The 18,871-nt window shown below is 41.4% G+C and overlaps 1 protein-coding gene across 1 annotated transcript in view; it reads left to right on the top strand.

The window, feature by feature from the left end:
- Timmdc1 (translocase of inner mitochondrial membrane domain containing 1) overlaps window positions 1–18,871 on the top strand; it is a 28,053-nt gene that overhangs the window by 5,073 nt on the left and 4,109 nt on the right. Inside the window, exons 3-6 of the mRNA XM_057765369.1 lie at window positions 2,768–2,856; window positions 4,033–4,100; window positions 10,775–10,853; window positions 18,251–18,361. Coding sequence (XP_057621352.1) covers window positions 2,768–2,856; window positions 4,033–4,100; window positions 10,775–10,853; window positions 18,251–18,361 — 347 coding nt within the window. The remainder of the gene's footprint in view (window positions 1–2,767; window positions 2,857–4,032; window positions 4,101–10,774; window positions 10,854–18,250; window positions 18,362–18,871) is intronic.

The raw sequence follows: 18,871 nt of genomic DNA, 5'->3' as shown, positions 1-18,871 counted from the left end.
TTAGCTGCTGAACCGTCTCCAGTTCCCCCAGCCCCTATACTGGTTCTTCTTAGAGAAGTTTTGACTTGCCGAAGGTCATATAGGAGTTTGGATCATCATGTGGATTTTCTTATAGTCCTTACAAATACAAATTTTATCTCACGATGTTATACTAGACCTGGTGTGTCATGGCTAATAGATAAAAATGTGCTCTGAGGATAGCCATCTTACCTTTCAGTTCTGAGGTTATTCCTTACCACCCTATAGATGCTAGTGGTAATCTTCCCGCTGAAGCTCTCTCTAGTTAGTGCTAAGACACTTCCCTGAAGAGAATGTAAATGAGGTAATGGGTTCACTTTTTATTTTTTTTATTATTTTTTTAGTTTTTATACGTGTATGCACAGCTGTGTAGAATGTCAGGAGGACAGTGTTGGGAGTCACCTTCTACCTTGAGCGCCAAGGTCACTCTGTTTCTACCACTGCTCCTGTACTCTGGCTTGCTGGCTGTCCAGTTTCTAGGTGACTCTTCTGTCTCCTCCCATCTCGCTGCAGTTGTGCTTCAGTTCTGATGTGGGTCTCTGCGTCCAGCTTTTTCTGTGGGTTCCAAGGCTCAAACTTGGCTTGTAGGCTTTAGTGGCTAGCTCCTTTTGGCTAAGCCATTAGCTTTTTTTTTTTAATTTTGTATAAAGGATTATCAGTAAATATTTTTTCCTTCTCTTCTTTCCCTTCATACCTATATTATTTTAATTCTTGCTTTTAATTGTTTCTTCAGCATTTTTTCCACACATTTCTTTTGAGTGTAAAAAGCATTGTTATTTCTGATTTTATAACTGTCATTGAGCTTACTGCTTAATTGGCAGACTGTTAGTTGAAGCTAACACTTTTTGTTTTTCTTTTCTTTTTTGTTTTTTCCTGAGACAGAGTTACTATTGCAGTCTGGCTGTCCTGGAACTCACTCTGTAGATGAGGCTGACCTCGAACTCAGAGAGGTCCGCCTGCCTCACAGGTTTGCGCCACTGTGCCTGACTGAAACTAGAGCTTCTTAAGCCTTCCCTCCCTCCCTCCCTCCCTCCCTCCCTCCCTCCCTCCCTCCCTCCCTCCCTCCTTCCCTCCCTCCCTCCTTCTTCCTTCCTTCCGGTGGGGTTTACAGTAAAATTATTTTTTTAAATATGTATGAGTGTTTTGCCTGTGCACAAGTATGCATGCGCATGTGTATGTGTGTGTACCGTGGGCATGCCTGCTGTCTGCAGAAGTCAGAAGAGGGTGTTGGAGCTAATGACACTGGAGTTATGGATTGTTATGAGCCACCATGTGGGTGTGGGGATCTGAACTTAGGTTCTCTGGAAGGTTAGCAAGTGCTCTTAATTGCTGAGCCGTCTCTCCAGCCCAACAGTGAACTTTATTGATAGTACTTGAGAGAAGGACTCCCTAAGCCCCTCCACTTCTTCTGGGGGTCTGCGATAGAAACTGAGGGAAGATGCCCAGGGCATTGGGGGTTGAGTTGGAACCCAGAAGCAGAGGATCTTTCTCTTCCTCTTGTGTTCTTGTTGGGATGGGTACTCTGGGGCTTCTAAGTCCTTGAAGGCCAGGTGGGCGGGATCCACCACTCTGTTGCCTACCTGAATTGGTTGTCATACCAGAAAATGAGCTTGACGGGGTTGTCATGGAGGGCAGTGGCCTGAGCATCAAAGATGGAAGAGTGGGTATCACTATTAAAGATGCTGGAGATAACCTGGCATTTGATACAGCTCTGTGTGCCCTTTAGGGTGGCTTCTGATCTGTATTTCACTACCTTCTTGATGCCATTTTATTTGGCAGTTTCTTCAGGCAGCAGGCCAGACTCATGATGAATGCACCGAGGGTGGGAACCTGTAAGGCCAAGTCCGTAAGCTCCCCCTTAGCTCTGGAACGACCCTTTGCACAATCATGGCAACGCTAGTAGTTGCGGAGCCACGCCACAGCCCCATGCTAGTTTCCCAAAGGGCTGTCCATGGTCTTCTGGATTGGAATCGATGAAGTTCTTCCATGATGCTGGAGTTGTCATGGATGATCTTGGCCCAGAGGGTGAGGATAGGGTAAACAGTGGTACAGAAGGTACTGCTTATGGTTTTGAGTGAGTTGTTACACTTCCCGTGGTTCACATCTATCACAGGCTTGGGATCATCAGAAGGGGTGGAGATGATAACGATTTTGGCTCCACCCTTCAAGTGGGCCCTGGCCTTCTCTATAGTAGTGAATGTGTAGGTAGACTCCACAGGGTGTTTGTCACTAGTGTCACTTCATGTGTTATTGATGGGATCTCTGTCCTGGAACATGGAGATGGCCTTCCCTGTGGTGACGGGCTTCTTCTCATTGTGAACCATGACCATGCTTGGAACTTGCCGTGGTTGGAATCATACAGGAACATGTAAACCATGTAGTTGAAGTCGATGAATGGTCATTGATGAATGGGTCATTAACTTCTTAGAGATAAAAGTAGCTCTGGTAATCAGGTGCCCAGTACAGCAGTCTTCACCATCATGTGTCAGGGATGTAGCTGGCACTGCATGAGAGGATATGGTTGTCTCTCAAACAGGGAGGAGCCAATAGCATCTTAGCCCTTTTCTCTTTGACTCCCAAGGTTTTTGCTCAAGTGTTAGTACTTAATGATCGTTCTAGAATTTTTTCCCTGTTTCTATTTAGGTGTACCTGATTAATTTGCAGCTGACATTTCTGCAGTACAGTTTTAGAATAAGGAAAATGTCAGAGTATCTTGGAACCTCACCGCATTTTAACAAATTATTTTTAGCAAAGTGCACACCGAGCTGCCACGAGGGGCTTCATTCGGTATGGCTGGCGTTGGAGTTGGAGAACTGCAGTCTTCGTGACCATATTCAAGTAAGTTCTCAGTTGTGCAAGAGAGTCTTCATCTTTGGGGGGTAAGGGAGAGTCTCTTGGTGACCTAGAACACAGTGCAGTCTAGATTGGCTTCAGGCTGTCATTCTCCCGGAACTGAGACATGTGCCACCATGCCAGTGTTCTTTAGGAGAGCATCCTTTGAGCAAGAGGTGCTATGAAACTGAACACGCACATAAACTTGTCTCTTAAAAATTCTTTTACATGTATGTGTGTATCCATGTCCGTGTCTGTGTGCAAACGCCTGTGCCATAGTGTGCATGTGGCTGTCCAAGAACAACATGGAGGAATCCGTTCTCCTTTCACTGTGTAACCCTGGGGACTGAAGCAGGCCAGGCTTGGCTGCAGAGTCCTTACCCAGCGTCGTGCCACTAACCCCATAGTGCCCTTTTCTTAATAACTTGTATGTGCATGAGAAATTGGTTCAGTATTAGTTCTGCATCCATGATAGAGCTCTACAACTAGGGTCAAAAACAGGTTTTTGTTTTGTTTTGTTTTGTTTTTTGCTGTATCTTGCTATGTAACTCAGGCTGAACTTAAACTTGCTGTGTAGCCAAGGCTGGCCTCAAACTTGAACTCTTCTTACCCTCCCAAATCCTGAGAATATAGTGTGCTGCCATGCCAGAGCTAGAATCAAAGTTTTGAAGAAAGGACAATTCTGCAGACCCCTTCTTTCTAAGTTGCTATTTCTGAATGAATATTTGTTTTAGGAATTTGATTCTTTTGTTTCATTCTTCAGCAGGTTTACCTAAAAATACATAGGCATGTTAGTCTAGAACACACCAAAGGGGCCTAGACTAGGACAAGGCTTTCAAATACAGGGACTTTGCTGTTGTTGTTTCTGGGTTCTGTTTTTGTTTTTAAGGCAGGGTCTCATGCAGCCCAGTCTGAATGTGTAGCTGAGGATGACTTTGGATTTCTGATTCTTCTGACTCCTAATCCCCAATTCGGGGGTTAGAGATATGAACTCCCATGCCGAGTCTGGTATGGTGCAGGAATTGAACCCTCACCTTGTGCGTGGTAGGCAAGCACTCTGTCAGCTGAGCTGCCTCTTTCGTCTAACAGGGTGTTTAAACTATCATTCCGATGAAACAGCAGTTAGCAAGGTGAATGGCGTGTGCTTTTAATGAAATGTTTTGTTTTTCCTCCTTCTTCCAGCACAGTGAACACTGGACTAACAGTGTATCGAAATAAAAACTCCTTGAGCCATTTTGTCATTGCTGGAGGTAAGGTGTTTTATTCTTGTTCATATTTTAATTTCACATATGGTTTAGAATGTATAGGATTTATGAATCAGAATTGTGAAATTTTTGATTGACTTCACACTATATCCTTTTCAATATTCATAGAAAATATGCTTATAGATAGCCTCATAGTTGACCATTGGCAGTTATTAAAGCAGACACCATCTTTGCTTTCATTAAATTTTACCCATGAGGATGGGCAAAAACAAACAAACCAAAAAAATCCCAGCTCCTATGGCAGAAAGTAGCAAATAATGGGACATGGACAGGTCATAGAGTCTTTGAGATCCTCAAACTGACAGCTGCAGGTTGTGGGAGAAAGCTGTAGGATAGTGGGATAGGAGCGTCACAGGAAGTCGCTGGAGATGTTTCAAGCACAGGGAAGGGAAGTAGCTTGAGGTGAGACGCGTGTGAAGAAGAAAGGGTCAGACTTTCTCGTGGTAAGAGTTTGGTTTTGTTTAAAGCTCTTCTCTCGTTGTGACACACCACTTAAAATGAGCATTGAAAATAGAGTAGAGGAACCATGTGTGGTGACAGGTACCTTTCATCTTTACACTTTGGACCCTCTGGAAGAGCGCACAGGAAAGTCCACATCTAGGTAGTTGTTTGAAGCAGTCAGGGACTTCTAACCTAGCTACCCTAAGGTTCTGATCCATTTGGGGTGAGCCAAATGGACTAGCAAACCAGGCTGGATTTTAATGGAACTGTTGAGGAGACAATAAAACCAGAGGTAGCTGCTTGAGAGGCTGAGACAGGAAAATCGTTTGAGGCCACAAGTTCAAGGCCAACCCAGGCAGCATGTGAAGCCTCTGTATCTTAAAAATAAGAAAGAACAAAAACAAATGGAGAGGGTAGTAATGGTGATCTATGTGTGCTCAGGAGAGATGAGCGTGGGCCTTAGAAGCTATTTTGCTTTGGTCATATGTGAGTTCTTGTGGACACAGTGTGAAAGCTAGAAAGGACAATGTAAACTGAAGTTCAAATGCATTTGCTAAGCCACAGACAGGTTTGTTGGCCAAGCTTTAATCACAACATACAAGGAATTGTTGACTGACTCTTATCAGGAAGCCAGACATAAAAATAAGAACTCAGAACAGACATCAGTGGCTCTGCTCTTCAGGAAAACACATAGATTTGATCTAGGCAAATCACTACCTAAATGCAGACCCTCAGCGTGGGAGGGACACGGCTCAGCTCAGGAGCTGCTAAAATACATTGCTTTATGAGCCCACTTTGAGCTGCAAGTTGTAGCATATGCCCATAATCCCAGCGCTTGGAAGATGGAGGTGAGAAGATCAGAAAATCAGATTCATTTTTGTCTATGTAGAGAGCTTGCGGCTAGACTGGGCCACATGAGCCTTTGTCTCAAAAAGAAAAAATTCATTTGTGTCTCTCTCTCTCTCTCTCTCGTTTTGTTTTTTTTTTTTTTTTTGTGTGTGTGTGTGTGTGTGTGTTTTTGAGACAGAGTTTTTCTGTGAAACAGTCCTAGCTGTCCTAGAACTCACTTTGTAGACTAGGCTGGCCTCGAACTCACAGAGATCTGCCTGCGCCTGCCTCCCTAGTCCTGGGATTAAAGATGTGCACCACGCAACACAGCAAAAATGTTCATCTTCAACAGTAATAGCAACAAGACATGGAAAAATATGGGGTGGGGTGGAAGTCAGTAACAGGTAGAAGGGAACTACATGTTGGAAAGAGCTGACGAACCCAAATAATCTCAAATCAAAACGTAATGATGAGGATAGGAAATTTTAAAGTAATCAAATCGAAATAGCTGGTGTTGGTAATGAAGTACTGGAAATTAAAAATCCACTAGACGACTAGGGATAGAACTCTGGGTAAAACCACTTGCCATGTAAATGTAAGGGATGAAGTTCAAATCCTCAGAACCTACAGATACACAGCACAAGTATCTGTGATTCCTACTGGGAGATGGGATACAGAAATGAGAGCATCCTTAGACTCTTTGGGGCCCAGCCAACCTGCTGTAAGCTGTGGAAAGACAACAGAGAGAACCTTACCTCAACTAAGTGGAGAATAAGGACCCATAACCTGAAGTTCTCCTTTGAACTTTACATACGTGCTATGGTACATATGTACACACATACACATACATGCATACATGTGCACACATACACCAACACACAAATGTGCAGTTGTATGTGTACAAAAATATTTTTAAATTTTTACTGGAGAACTGAACCGTAGATTTAAGAGAGCAGAGGAAAGAATCAACCAGGCATGGTGGCTCACACCTGTAATCTCATCAACTGGATACCAAAGACAGGAGAAATACCTCAAGTTTGAGTACAGTGTGGGCTGGAGAGTAAGACTGTGTGTAAAAAAAATTGCTTTGTTTTTGTTGCTTCTTTTTTCGAGCAGGGGTCTCTCTGTGTAGCCCTGGTTGTCCTGGAACTCATTCTACAGACAAGACTGGCCTCTAACTCAGAGATCTGTCTGCCTCTGCCTCCCGAGTGCTGGGATTAGTGTGTGCCACCACCACCTGGCTAAAAAAAGTTTAGCCAGGTAGAGGAACAGAGTTGAATGAACTTGAAGCTAGATCAGTACAGATCATTTCCTCTGAAAGACAGAATTTTAGGAGTGAGGAAAATGCACTGAGTGTACTAATGTGTAGTGGAAATACTAGCTGGAGGGGGAGGGAGAGAAGGCAGGCAAAATATTTGGGGAAAAGAAGCACAAAAGCCTCTCCAAATCTGAATGTGTGAATCTGTTCTTCTAAGAAGTTCAGCAAACTCCAAGAAAAATAACCATGGAGATTCACACCTTGGCAGTTTATACCTAAAGTAACTTGTTTTGTTTTGGTTTTTAACTGAGACTTGACTTTGATAACTAAGAAAGCTCCATATTGCTGGGCGGTGGTGGCGCACATCTTTAATCCCAGCACTCAGGAGGCAGAGACAGGCGGATCCCTATGCATACCAGGACAGTCAAGGCTGCACAGAGAAACTCTGTCTTGTAAAACCAAAAAAAGAGAAAAAAGAAAAAAAAAAGAAAAGTGTCTTTTCCTCATTTAGAAAATCCCTCTTGATCCTGTCAGGGACACACTTATGACACCGTGCCCTGTTAATGTACTTGTCTGTTTTGCACAGTCTCATAAGGACCATATACTGTAGCACAAACACCTGAAGTCTGCCTGGTGCACACTGCATGCAGATTTAGATGCTTTCCAGCTTCTTGGTATAAGCTAAACAGCCTATGGCCAGGGCTTGGAGCAGCCTAGGCTTGTTAGAGGCTGTACTATTGGAAAGCCTATGATATGTTAAACACTGAATAATTTTAAGTGCCTCTACATACCAGAAAAACTAAACTGGCCTTTCATCTCAGTTTTTAAATGAAAAGCAATCAAATAAAAGCTATATTTGTTTTTGTTTTAATAGAGAACTTGCTAAACTATGTAGCATCTGTCTAAAATGCTGATTCTATGAGCATCGCAAAACATTTCCCTAAAGAATTAGGGAATATTTCCATGTAAAATCCAAACATGAATAAAAAACAATATATAGCATACTGGGGTTGTTTGCAGAGCTGTTGGACAGACTTCAAAGAGTTAGAAATAAAGACTAATTGTACGGGTCTGTCTAAACTAAAGGTGATATATTAGATCCATGAAGAGAGGATTGATAGTTCATGGGCTTAATAACAGTTATTAATTGTGTAGAAAGAAATCAAATTGCAGCAGTATTTAATATAATGAAATATAAGATTCATTAAAATACTTAAGTAAAAATTGATGAAATGTTAGAGGGAATATAGCTGCATATGTATTAGCTTTCTGAGTAGGAAGATATATAAATATAAATGTTTGTTTATGTGTATGTTTTAAAGCATAAAAATTAAGTTATAGGAAATTATGAATAGCTTTGATTGGCATAAACTACTACAGAAGACATTAAATGTGAAATGATCCCTGAGTAATAATGTGTTCAGATAGTACTCAATAAAAACTCCTATATATCAAAAAGAAAGGTTATCTTAATTGGCAATGAAATAAACAACAACAAAAAAGACTTAACTGACATAAATAACACAGGTGACTAATTACTCACCTTTCTCTATAGTTAAGAGAAATATAATTTAAGTTAGCTGCCACTTTTAAAGCCTGTGAAATTGGGGCTCATCAACCCAGAGTGTAGAAGATCCATATGTGGTCGTATATATCTTTAACTTGAGCTCTTGAGAGCCAGAGACAAGTGGATCAAAAATCTTGGTTGCATAGTGAGTTCCAGGCCAGTCTGTGCTATACAAGGTCCTCATTGCCCCTTTCTCAAAGAAAAAAAAAGAATGGAAGAATGGAGGGGAGTGTACAATTGCATATTTTGAATTGAAGGTAACTGTGTGTACCTTTTTTGAATAGCAGCATAGTAATTTAAGTTCAAAGTCTTAAAAATGTTCATACCTTGGTGTATTAGTCAGAGTTTTCTAGGGGTAAAAGAATTTACAGAGTGAACCTCAGTATTACATAGAAAGGGCATTTGTTGTGGTCCAGCTAATCCAACAATGGCTACCTATGAACAGTAGTTGCTCAGTCTGTGGGGCTAGCTGTCTCACCTGGTCTTCAGTGTGTGCCAGAATCTGAAGAAGTAGGCTCTAATGCCAGTGGACGTGCTGGCCAAGCAAGAGCAAAAGTTCCCTTCTTCCTGTGCTTATAGAGGTTTCCAGCAGAAGGTGTGGGCCAGATTAAAGATTCAGATTAGAAGTGCATCTTCCTATTTCAGGTTAAGCAAAAAGCCCTCACAGGTGTGCCCCTCAATTTTTGGACCTTAGTTAATTCCAGATGTAGTCAAGTTGACAAGCAAGAATAGCCACCACACCTTGGGACTGGAGAGATGACTCAGCAGTTAGCAGCAGGTGTGCTGGTCACACCCCTCCCAAACACACATTCTGAAATAAAATTTTTTTAAATAAAAATCTTCATACCCCTTATCCCAAAATTTCATTTCCGTGAGTTTATTTTAAAGAAGCTATCAAATGTATAAAGATTTATGCACAGAAGTGTCTTTATTTAAAACATTTACAAATAGAAAACTGGTGTTAAGATAAAAATTTGTGGAATGTCCCAATGTCCATGCAATCCAGTAATAGAATCATGTAGGAAACTTTAATATTAAAGCTGATTTTTTTTTTGGAGACAGTTTCTCTTTGTAACAGCCCTGACTGTCCTGGAACTAGCTCTTGTAGACTAGGCTGGCCTTGAACTCACAGAGCTCTGCCTCCTGAGTGCTGGGATTAAAGGTGTGCACCACCATCATCAGGCCGAAACTGAAAAATTAATGATAATGTAATTTAATAATATATTCAGAGAAAATTAAAAGTTAAATATATATAAATAACATGACCCTATTTTGTTTCTTAGTATTTTGTTCGGAAGACTAGCCACTTCTGAGTAATGAGACTAAAAATGGTTTTTATTCTTGTTAATTTAGAAAATTTTAAATGAAAATATAATAGTTAAATAGAAATAAAAACCCCAGATAAACACCTGAAAATTTTTGCCACCTAAGATGTCCTTAGTTGTATAGTGCATAATGAAGGGGGAAATAGCTGGAATGTGTGTATCCCAGTTGGTAGCATGCTGGCTTAGCATGCAGGGAGCACCACATAGACTATAGGTGGTGGTGCATGGCTGTCATCTCAGCACCCAGAAAGTGGAGGCCTGAGGTTCAAGGTCATTCTCAATTCCCTGCTGGGTTACGTGAGACCCTGTTTTTAGAAAGGAAGATTAAATGAGTGTCCTAGAAATGAAATTGTAGTGAAAAGAGGTGCACCTCCTGTGTCGGTCACCAGGTGGCATCCCATGCTAAATGCTGCCTCTGCAGGTCTATCTGCCTGCGCACAGTGCAGCCAGCGTGCAGATGGGTGAGGCTGGGAGAAAGGCGTTTGTTGTTGCTGCTCTCTTCATTTTGGACCAAGTTGCCTCAAAGAAGAAAGACATGAAAGAGGCGTGAGCTGTGGGAGAAGGTGAAGTGAACTGTCTGTCAACTTTTAAGAGAAAATGGGCAGGAAAAAAAAAAGTAGAATGGTTGTAGAGCCATAGGAAAAATGGAGGTTTTTTGTTTGTTTGTTGCTTTTGGTGGTGGTTCTTTGTTTTTTTTTTTTTTTTGTTTTGTTTTGTTTTTTTTGTTTTTCAAGACAGGGTTTCTCTGTGGCTTTGGAGCCTGTCCTGGAACTAGCTCTGTAGACCAGGCTGGTCTCGAACTCACAGAGATCCACCCGCCTCTGCCTCCCGAGTGCTGGGATTAAAATCGTGCGCCACTATCGCCCGGCTTTGTTTTTGTTTTTTAAGACAATTTCTCTGTGTAGCTCTGACTGTCCTGGAACTCACTCTAGAGACCAGGCTGCCCTCAAACTCAGAGACCCAGTTACTTACCTCTGCTTCCCAAGTGCTGAGATTAAAGGCGTGTGCCGCCACTACCCGGTAACACTGAGGATATTTAAAAATATTTACAAAATATTTTCTTTCTTTGTCTGTGGAGTGGACAGAAAGTTACCTTCCTGGATGTCATTACACTGTTCATGGTGGGTTCAGAAAGTTCACCTAGAGGTCTTTGTTCTTACTATAAAAGAGTAGAAGTCTAGCATTTAAAGATGACCTAATATTGCCTCTTTTTTTTTTTTTTTTTTTCCCTTTTAAATAGCTGTCACCGGAGGTCTTTTCAGAGTAAACTTGGGTATTCGAGGCCTGGTGGCTGGTGGTATAATTGGAGCTTTGTTAGGGTAAGTCTTCACATGGTGTAGTCTAAATGGGTTGTTTACTAAAGGTGTCTATTATAAAGAACAAATTTAGTCCTCACAGTTTTTAAACGGTGTATGTCCTGTATTGACAGTGGCTGTGGCTGTTCAGTACCTTATTGTGGGGAGGGGGGCTATGAGAGGTTTATTGTTTATGTATACATGTGTATGTCTACGTATGTCCCCAAGGAGTGTTCCAGGCAGTTGTAAGCTGCCTGATATGGGTGCCAGGAATAAAACTGAGGTCCTCTACAAGAGCAGTGTTCATTCTTTATCGCTGAACCGTATCTCCAGCTCTGACTGTCCACTTGTTTATTTATAGTCGTCACTGTATAATTAAAACAGTAATAACAGCACCATGGAGTGAAATAGCATGTATATTCAATATTCCTTTTCACTGGGTAAAATATGTTTAAATGTCACCAGTTCCTGAAATTACTTGTAATTTGAACAAAAACATTCATAAGGAGCAAGCAAAATGAACAGAAAATTGTTCATATAGAACATGTGTTTTGTAATGTTTTAAAATTGTATTTGTTTTGTTTAACCAGATACATAGTTTATTTAAAGTTTTCTCCCCTAGCTAAAATGCTAAAAAATTGAACAATTTCAAACCTACAGAAAAGTTGGATTAACAAATATACTAAGACCTTATGAGCTGGGCGGTGGTGGTGCACGCCAGAGGCAGGTGGATCTTTGTGAGTTCGAGGCCAGACTGGTCTACAGAGTGAGTTCCAGGGCAGGCTTCAAAGCTACAAAGAAACCCTGTCTCCAAAAACAAAAACAAAAAGACCCTACAAAGCCTGGCTTGGTGGTACACGCCTTTAATCCCAGCACTTGTGTGGCAGAGGCAGGCAAATCTCTGAGTTTAAGACCAGCCTGGTTGACAAGTTCCAAGACAGCTAAGGCTACACAGAAAACACTGTCTCGAAAAACAAAGGGGTGGGGGTAGGGCAGGGACAACACACAGCTTATATAAAGACCCATGTCAGGACTGGGAATGTAGTTCAGTAACAGCATTTACCCAGCATGCACAAGGCTAAGTTCAATTCTTAGTACTATTCAGAAATCAAACAGCAGCAAAACTCAAAGACTGCATATGGTTTTTACTTGAATTCACCAATTGCTAACGTTTCCATATTTGTTATTTATATCTCTGTATATGTATGAGGTACATTCATTCTTCCTTTCTTCCACTTTTTGGTTAAACTATTTGAGATTTTATAAATGCTTACCGCTAACTGTGTCAGCATGCCTCACCTATGGTAAACTTGTGGTACAGGTACCGCAGTAGGTGTGTTCTGTTCCAGCTCATCTATGAAAGGAAGTCTGATTCCAAAGTCCTTCAGCCTCCACAGCAGCACCCAGAATGGTTCTCCCACAGTTTGCTCTGTTTATTCTTTTTGTTGTTGTTGTTGTTGTTTTCCAAGACAACATTTCTTTGTGTATCTCTGGCTGTCCTGGAACTCACTCTGTAGACCACGGTGGCCTCGAACTCACAGAGATTTGCCTGTCTCTACCTCATGAATGCTGGCATTAAAGGCGTGCAGCTGATCATTCTTGCTTTAGATTTGGGTTAAGTGTTTTTGTCAGGGATGCTGTGTAGGTGCAGTTGTGCCCTTGTGTGTATCACATACCCATTATAATAATGTTAACTTTAGATGTTTGGTATATTGGTTTAGTCTGTGTTGGCAAAGATGGGAGTGAAAGGGATCTGCATGCGCTGTTGGCAGGAGTGTAAGGTGTACAGATAATATCACAGTCAGTGTGGAGCTGCCTTAAAAAAGCCAAAGCGGTGTTTTGTGTGGCTGCACACACCTGTAGCCCCAGCTCTTAGAATATAAAGATGGGCATTCAAGGTCATCTTTGGTACATAGCCAGCTTGGGCTACATGAGAACTTGTCTCAAAAAATAACAGTAAGCCAAAATGAACTGTAAAGCTAAAACTGTTGCGTGATTGAGCTGTACCACTCCCTGCTATGTACCTGGATGAGTCTGAGCCAAAGTGGATAGGTCTGTGATGTGTACTTCCTCACTGGGACTGTAAGCCAGACTCCCTTTCTGTTCCTAGAGGCCCCCCCATATCTTTCTCATGCCGTCCATGTTCAGAATAGCAGTACCTCTCCCCACACTTTGGATTGTCTACTTTTGTCCAACCAGAGGAAACAGCTTTTAAAGGGCTCTCCCAGATAATCTTTCTGATTGATTCATGTTTGCGTGGGACATGATAAAGTCACAGGTGTACTGTCTCCTTGTGCTCACGATGGAGTGTCTACTTCTCTAGAGGTGGTGGGACCCGGGAAAATGGAGCCTAAAAATGAAGCAGACTAAAGTCTCATGCAGTAGCCAGGTTTATTCAGAGCATCGGACACTTTATACTCTGAGGGTTAGGAAGAGTCACATGAGTAAAGTTCTTATTGGTCCTCCTCTCCTATTTCCTTTCCCACATTTTAGCCGTTTTTAAGTGTGCAGTTCAGTAGTGTTAAACATATAAATATGTACAGCACCTCCAAAATGTTTTTGTCTTATACCTGTAACTTTATACTTAAACTATAATCTTTCTCATCACTATGCCTTCGTTCTACTTTCCATTTTCTATAAATTTGGCATGCATACTGGAATCATATAGTATTTGAATGAATGGAATTATAACATTTTGTCCTTTTATAACTGCTTTATTTCACCTAGCATAACATGCTTGAGATTTATTTATGTTGTGGCATGTAACAGTTTCCTTTTTCAATGATGCATAATTCTCTCTCTCTCTCTCTCTCTCTCTCTCTCTCTCTCTCTCTCTCTCTCTCTCTCTGGGGGCATTTTCTTTATCCATTCTGCTGATGTAGTTTTTGATTTCTTTTGCTTAGCAAAGATAATTTTTAATGAGTTTATTAAACTTCTAGCTAGAAAGAATTTGACTTGTGTCAAAGTCAAAACTTGCTCCTTGAGGACATAGGAAAGAAAATTGTGTTTGTTTCTAAATCAGTTTCTTTTGTGTATGTACATGTGTTTTAGTATACACATGCATTTGTGTTCCTGGGTGTGGAAGCCAGAGATCAGAGTTAGGGTGTCTTCCTCTCACTTTCCACCTTACTGCTTTATTTATTTATTGTGTTATTGGGATTCAAACCTAGGACATTGCCCGTGATAGGAAAGGGCTTTACCACTACATCCTCAGCCCCATCTACTTTGTTTTTGAGATTGGATCACTCAGTGAACCTGGAACTCATGGATCAGCTGAACAGGGTAGTGAGCAAGCCCTAGGGATACTGCCACACCTGGTTTTATCTGGGGGCTGGGGATGCAAACTTAACACCCATTTATGGCAAGCACTTTACCAGCCCCTAAAGACGTTTCTTCTTAATTTCTGTGTGCATATGAGTACCTGCATGTATTTATGTGCAGGGCATCGGGTCCTTTGGAGTCAGAGTTACAAGCAGTATGAACCAAACCTGGGTCCTCTGAGAGAGCAGCAAGAGCTCTTACTGCAACACCTTCTCTCCAGCACCTCTGTCCATCTCTTATACATAGCTGGTGACATAGCAGCTGTCAGTTATAGTAGACTCTGTGACGGCGTAAATGAATGTAGACAGATTATAAAAATATATACAGCTTTAATAAGGAAAATAGACTTACAGGACCACAGGTTCCCACGGAGAACAGGAAAAGCAGAGAAAAAAGGGCTGATGGGATCACGCCCGGCAGATTTATCTGTAAACATTAGCCCGAGGCGAACACGCCCCCAATGGGTGGGGCTATATCCCTACATCTCCCCCTTTTGTCTAAATAAAATAGAACTAAACCAAATACAACTATATACAATAATAACAAATAATAAATATAACAAACAATATTGAGAACAAAAGTTTTGCTAAACATTCTATCTCAAGGAGTCTAAGTAACATAAAGAGTAACTACAATTATATAATTTTTAACTCCGTTTGTAATATCTTTTAATATTATCCCCAGAAATATAGGCTCTAGAAGTAGCAGGAATGTTAATTTGGGTATTTCATTGTTGTAATAGGTCACGACCCCATAAATTTATTGCAATATTGGCTACATATGGCCTTAATTTTCCTATTTGTCCCTCTGGTCCTATACATTTAACCCATCTCGTGCTCTGCCTTATTTGAGATAGGGTTCCAGTTTTCAGGAGCTGAACATTTACATTCTGAAGAGGCCAATACGGATGCCAAGATTTTGGGGTAATGTTATTTACATCCGCACCTGTGTCCAGCAGGCCAGTAATAAAAATGCCATTTACACACACTCTCAGCTTTGGTCTTTGGTCATTTATAGAAGTTTGCCAAAACACATGGAACTCATTTTTCTGATCATTATTGCTTGTAACAGTAGGCATGGGGCTTCCTAATTGTCCTGACAAGTCACGTTCTCTGTAGTAACTGGAAATGACTGAACCATGTTTGCCATGGGGGCCTGTGAGCCCCCCCCCCTCATGTTTCCCGTCTGTATCAGGTTGCCTTGTCTATCTCTTGTAGACCTGCACTCATTCGTCCAATGTCTGCCCTTTCCACATCTTCTACATAAACCTGAAGGCTGAGTCCTCCTATTTTTGTTATTTTTAGAAGATGTATTATTATTATTTTTGAAAATTTGTTGTCTACAATTCCTTTTCATATGACCCATTTTGTCACAATTAAAACATTTGGTATTCTGATGTCTCTTTTTACCACTGGAAATTGCTTCTTCTACCCATGTTTTAGTGCCATAGTCAAATGTATCAACATTTAGTGTATGTAACAGCCATTCTTTCAGTGGCGCTGATCTGAGCTTTAAAGGTCCCAAAATCCTTTTGCATTCCACATTTGTATTTTTATAAGCCAAAGTCTCGATCATTATACATCTTGCTTCTGGGTCAGATATTCCTATTTGTATAGCTTTAGTTAGTCTTTGTAAAAAGTCACTAAAGGGTTCTCTCTGACCCTGTTTAACTCTGACAAATGATTTCATTTTTTGTCCTGGGTCTTGCACCCTGTCCCAAGCTCTTAAGGCTGCTGTAGTACACATGGAGAGTGTGTTTTTATCCAAATTAGCTTGTTCCTGAGGGTCTGAAAATAGCCCCTCTCCTAGAATTTGATCTAGGGAAATCTCAATTTCCTTTGCTCTTTTCTGCTGTTCTAAAAGTCTAGCCTCTTGTCTGAATAAGCATTTTCATTTCAATTGCGTTCCACTCTCAAGGACAGCAGAGCTTAGTTGTAACCAGTCAGAGGGCGTGACTTTATTTGTTGTGGCCCAAGATCTTAGCATCTCTTTAACAAAAGAGGCATTTATCCCAAAAGTCATTACAGCCTGTTTAATTTCTTTGAGATCATTTATACAGACAGGTTCCCATGTATCTTTCTTGATGACCCTAGGGTTTCTGGAACCAACCACTTTTTCTGTTGTTACTACTGGAAAGGCAGGTAGAACTGTAGGTAGAGCTTTGTGGGAATTGTCCCGGAGAGATTTACCCACAGATGTAGTTAAAATTTGTCTTTTTACCTCTTGTTCTTTTTTCTCAGAATTTAGAAATTTTTCAATCTTTTTAATTTTATTTACCATTGTCTTTTGTAATGTCTGAATCTCCTGTCCAGAATTATGTTTTAAAGCCTTTATTGAGGATTTTAAAGTATGAAGTTTGTCCATTAGAGATAATATCTCATCTTTGGACATAATTTTTATAGCATAAACCGTGCCTTTTTGTATTGACAATCTTTTCGCCAGTCTGTCATAAGCTTTAGACAAAATTTGATTGTCACATTTAGCAGTTTTGATTCTCTCAGTTAATGTTTTAGTTCCTACTGAAAGGGACTGAAGCTTACGATCCAAATCAGCTGTTCCCTCTTTCATAGTAATGAATTTTTCCTTAATATCAGCCGTTAATGTTTCAGTTCCTACTGAAAGGGACTGAAGCTTACGATTCAAATCAGCTGTTCCCTCTTCCATAGTAATAAATTTTTCCTTAACATCAGCCTGTACCTCTTCTAAATTTTGTTCAGTTTGTCGAGTTGTGTTAAACAAAGATCTGTTCTCTGCCTGGAGAACTTTAAACTGATTTTTGAGAAGATTGTTGTCATTTTTAATTGTTTTTAAGCGTTTAACCTTGTCTCGTAAAGACTTTATCATATTCCTATTATCAAACCATATAGTACCAAGGAAAACTACGAATCCCAGAAAGATCCATATCTGTGGGCTGACAGACACTTCTTGTAAAATCTCCCACATGGTACAATTGAAAAGGCTGTTAAAGTCTTGAATGGTAATGTTTTCAGACATTTATAAAAGAAAATTATTTACCTGTAATGACGTTTTCCTGCCAGTGGTGGCGAAAGAAATGCACCTGAGTCCACGTGGTCTAAGCCAGAGCCGGTCTGAAACAATTAACTCAAAACAAAAATTATTGTACTGCCTGACAAGGGAAGGGGTTACTTTGTCTGCTGCTTTTGCGGCTTTTGCTTCAAAACCGCAGGTGCTTCCGTTAATTCAGGCAGTGAGGCTTTGGAAGACAAGCAGGGAGTGGTTAACTGCTTGTGGGGGTTGCTGCTCTGCGACTGTATCCTGGCCTGGAGTGGGGGAAGGGAAAGCGAGCAGGGAGCACGCTGTGAAAGCTAGCAGGCTATGCTCGCCCAGTAGCACTTCCTGAGCTCCGGTAACTAACTTGCTCGCAAAGGCTGGGAAAGATGGAGCTTGTGCCCCCCCGTGCCGGGGCGGGGGCAAAATAGCCCCACATTGGGTGCCAAAATGTGACGGCGTAAATAAATGCAGACAGATTATAAAAATATATACAGCTTTAATAAGGAAAATAGACTTACAGGACCACAGGTTCTTGCGGAGAACAGGAGCTGCTGGGATCACGCCCGGCAGATTTATCTGTAAACATTAGCCCGAGGCGAACACGCCCCCAATGGGTGGGGCTATATCCCTACAAGACTCTAGACTATAAGGTGTTTTGATGGCCCATCCCTCAAAGCCAGTAGCATCTTCGTCCCCTCCACAAGTCTTGTCCTCCAGGGGCTGGTACTGTCCTGAATGAACTAGTCATTCCTTTTTGAGAAGCTTCCAGTTTGAAGCAGCTTAATTGAACTAGTCATAAATATGTATTTCCTCCTTTGTCTTGGTTTATTTCTTATTCATGATTTTAAAAAAAGAACCAATTTCTAGATCTGTTACTGTTTTATACCAATCAATGAAGCTACAGTGATTGTTTTTCTTTGTTGTTCAAGCCAGGAGGAAAATGGCCTCAGTATGTTTTTCTGTTTGAAAGCGATGTAAATTGTCAAATGCTTCCATATCTGACAGCGGGTTCTGCTGTTGACGGGCAGGGACGGTCCTGTGTCAGGTGGGCTAATGACTTTCTCCTTGAACTTCCTCTTTTCCCTCAGCACGCCCATGGGAAGCCTGATGATGGCACTGCAGGCTTACTGTGATGAGACAGTCCAGGAGAGGAGGCAGAAGGACCAGAAGGCATTCCATGAGCAGAAACTGGAAGAGTGGTAAGGAGCGTGTGAAGACTGCTGGTCTGACTTCCTAGACAGCCCACATTATGACACAGGGGCTCTCCCAACTACCACGCAGTTCAAAGATGGTGGTGTGCCAAGTCTTCCGCCCTCTTCATCTGAATTGTCTTTTAATTCTGTTTCATTAAGGGATTGGAAAAATGAAAGACCCCAATTTTATTTTTAGTCTGATCAGGATCTTGCTGTAGGTCTGTCTGTCCTTCCTCCTTTTCTTCCTTTTTCTTTTGTGACTCAGTGGGTTTAATTACCGTTACTACAAGAACATTGGTGCATAGTTGTCTGCAGGAGCATGGCCACCTTGCATGTGGCTCTGTGCTGAAGAAAGCATCTTCTGCTTCCCTAGTAACCATGAACTGCCTATAAATAAATATGCAGGGCTGGGGAGGGCCTCCATGCTGGCCCATGAATGCTGACAGGCCCGCCTTGTGCAAGTCTCATGCAGGTAATTACAGCTCCTCTGAGGTCACAAGGCTGAGGCCAGTCTGT

The sequence above is a fragment of the Chionomys nivalis genome, chromosome 3 (assembly GCF_950005125.1).
Source record: "Chionomys nivalis chromosome 3, mChiNiv1.1, whole genome shotgun sequence".
NCBI classification, from domain to species: Eukaryota; Metazoa; Chordata; class Mammalia; order Rodentia; family Cricetidae; genus Chionomys; species Chionomys nivalis.
This window is presented reverse-complemented; position numbering and strand designations above follow the sequence as displayed.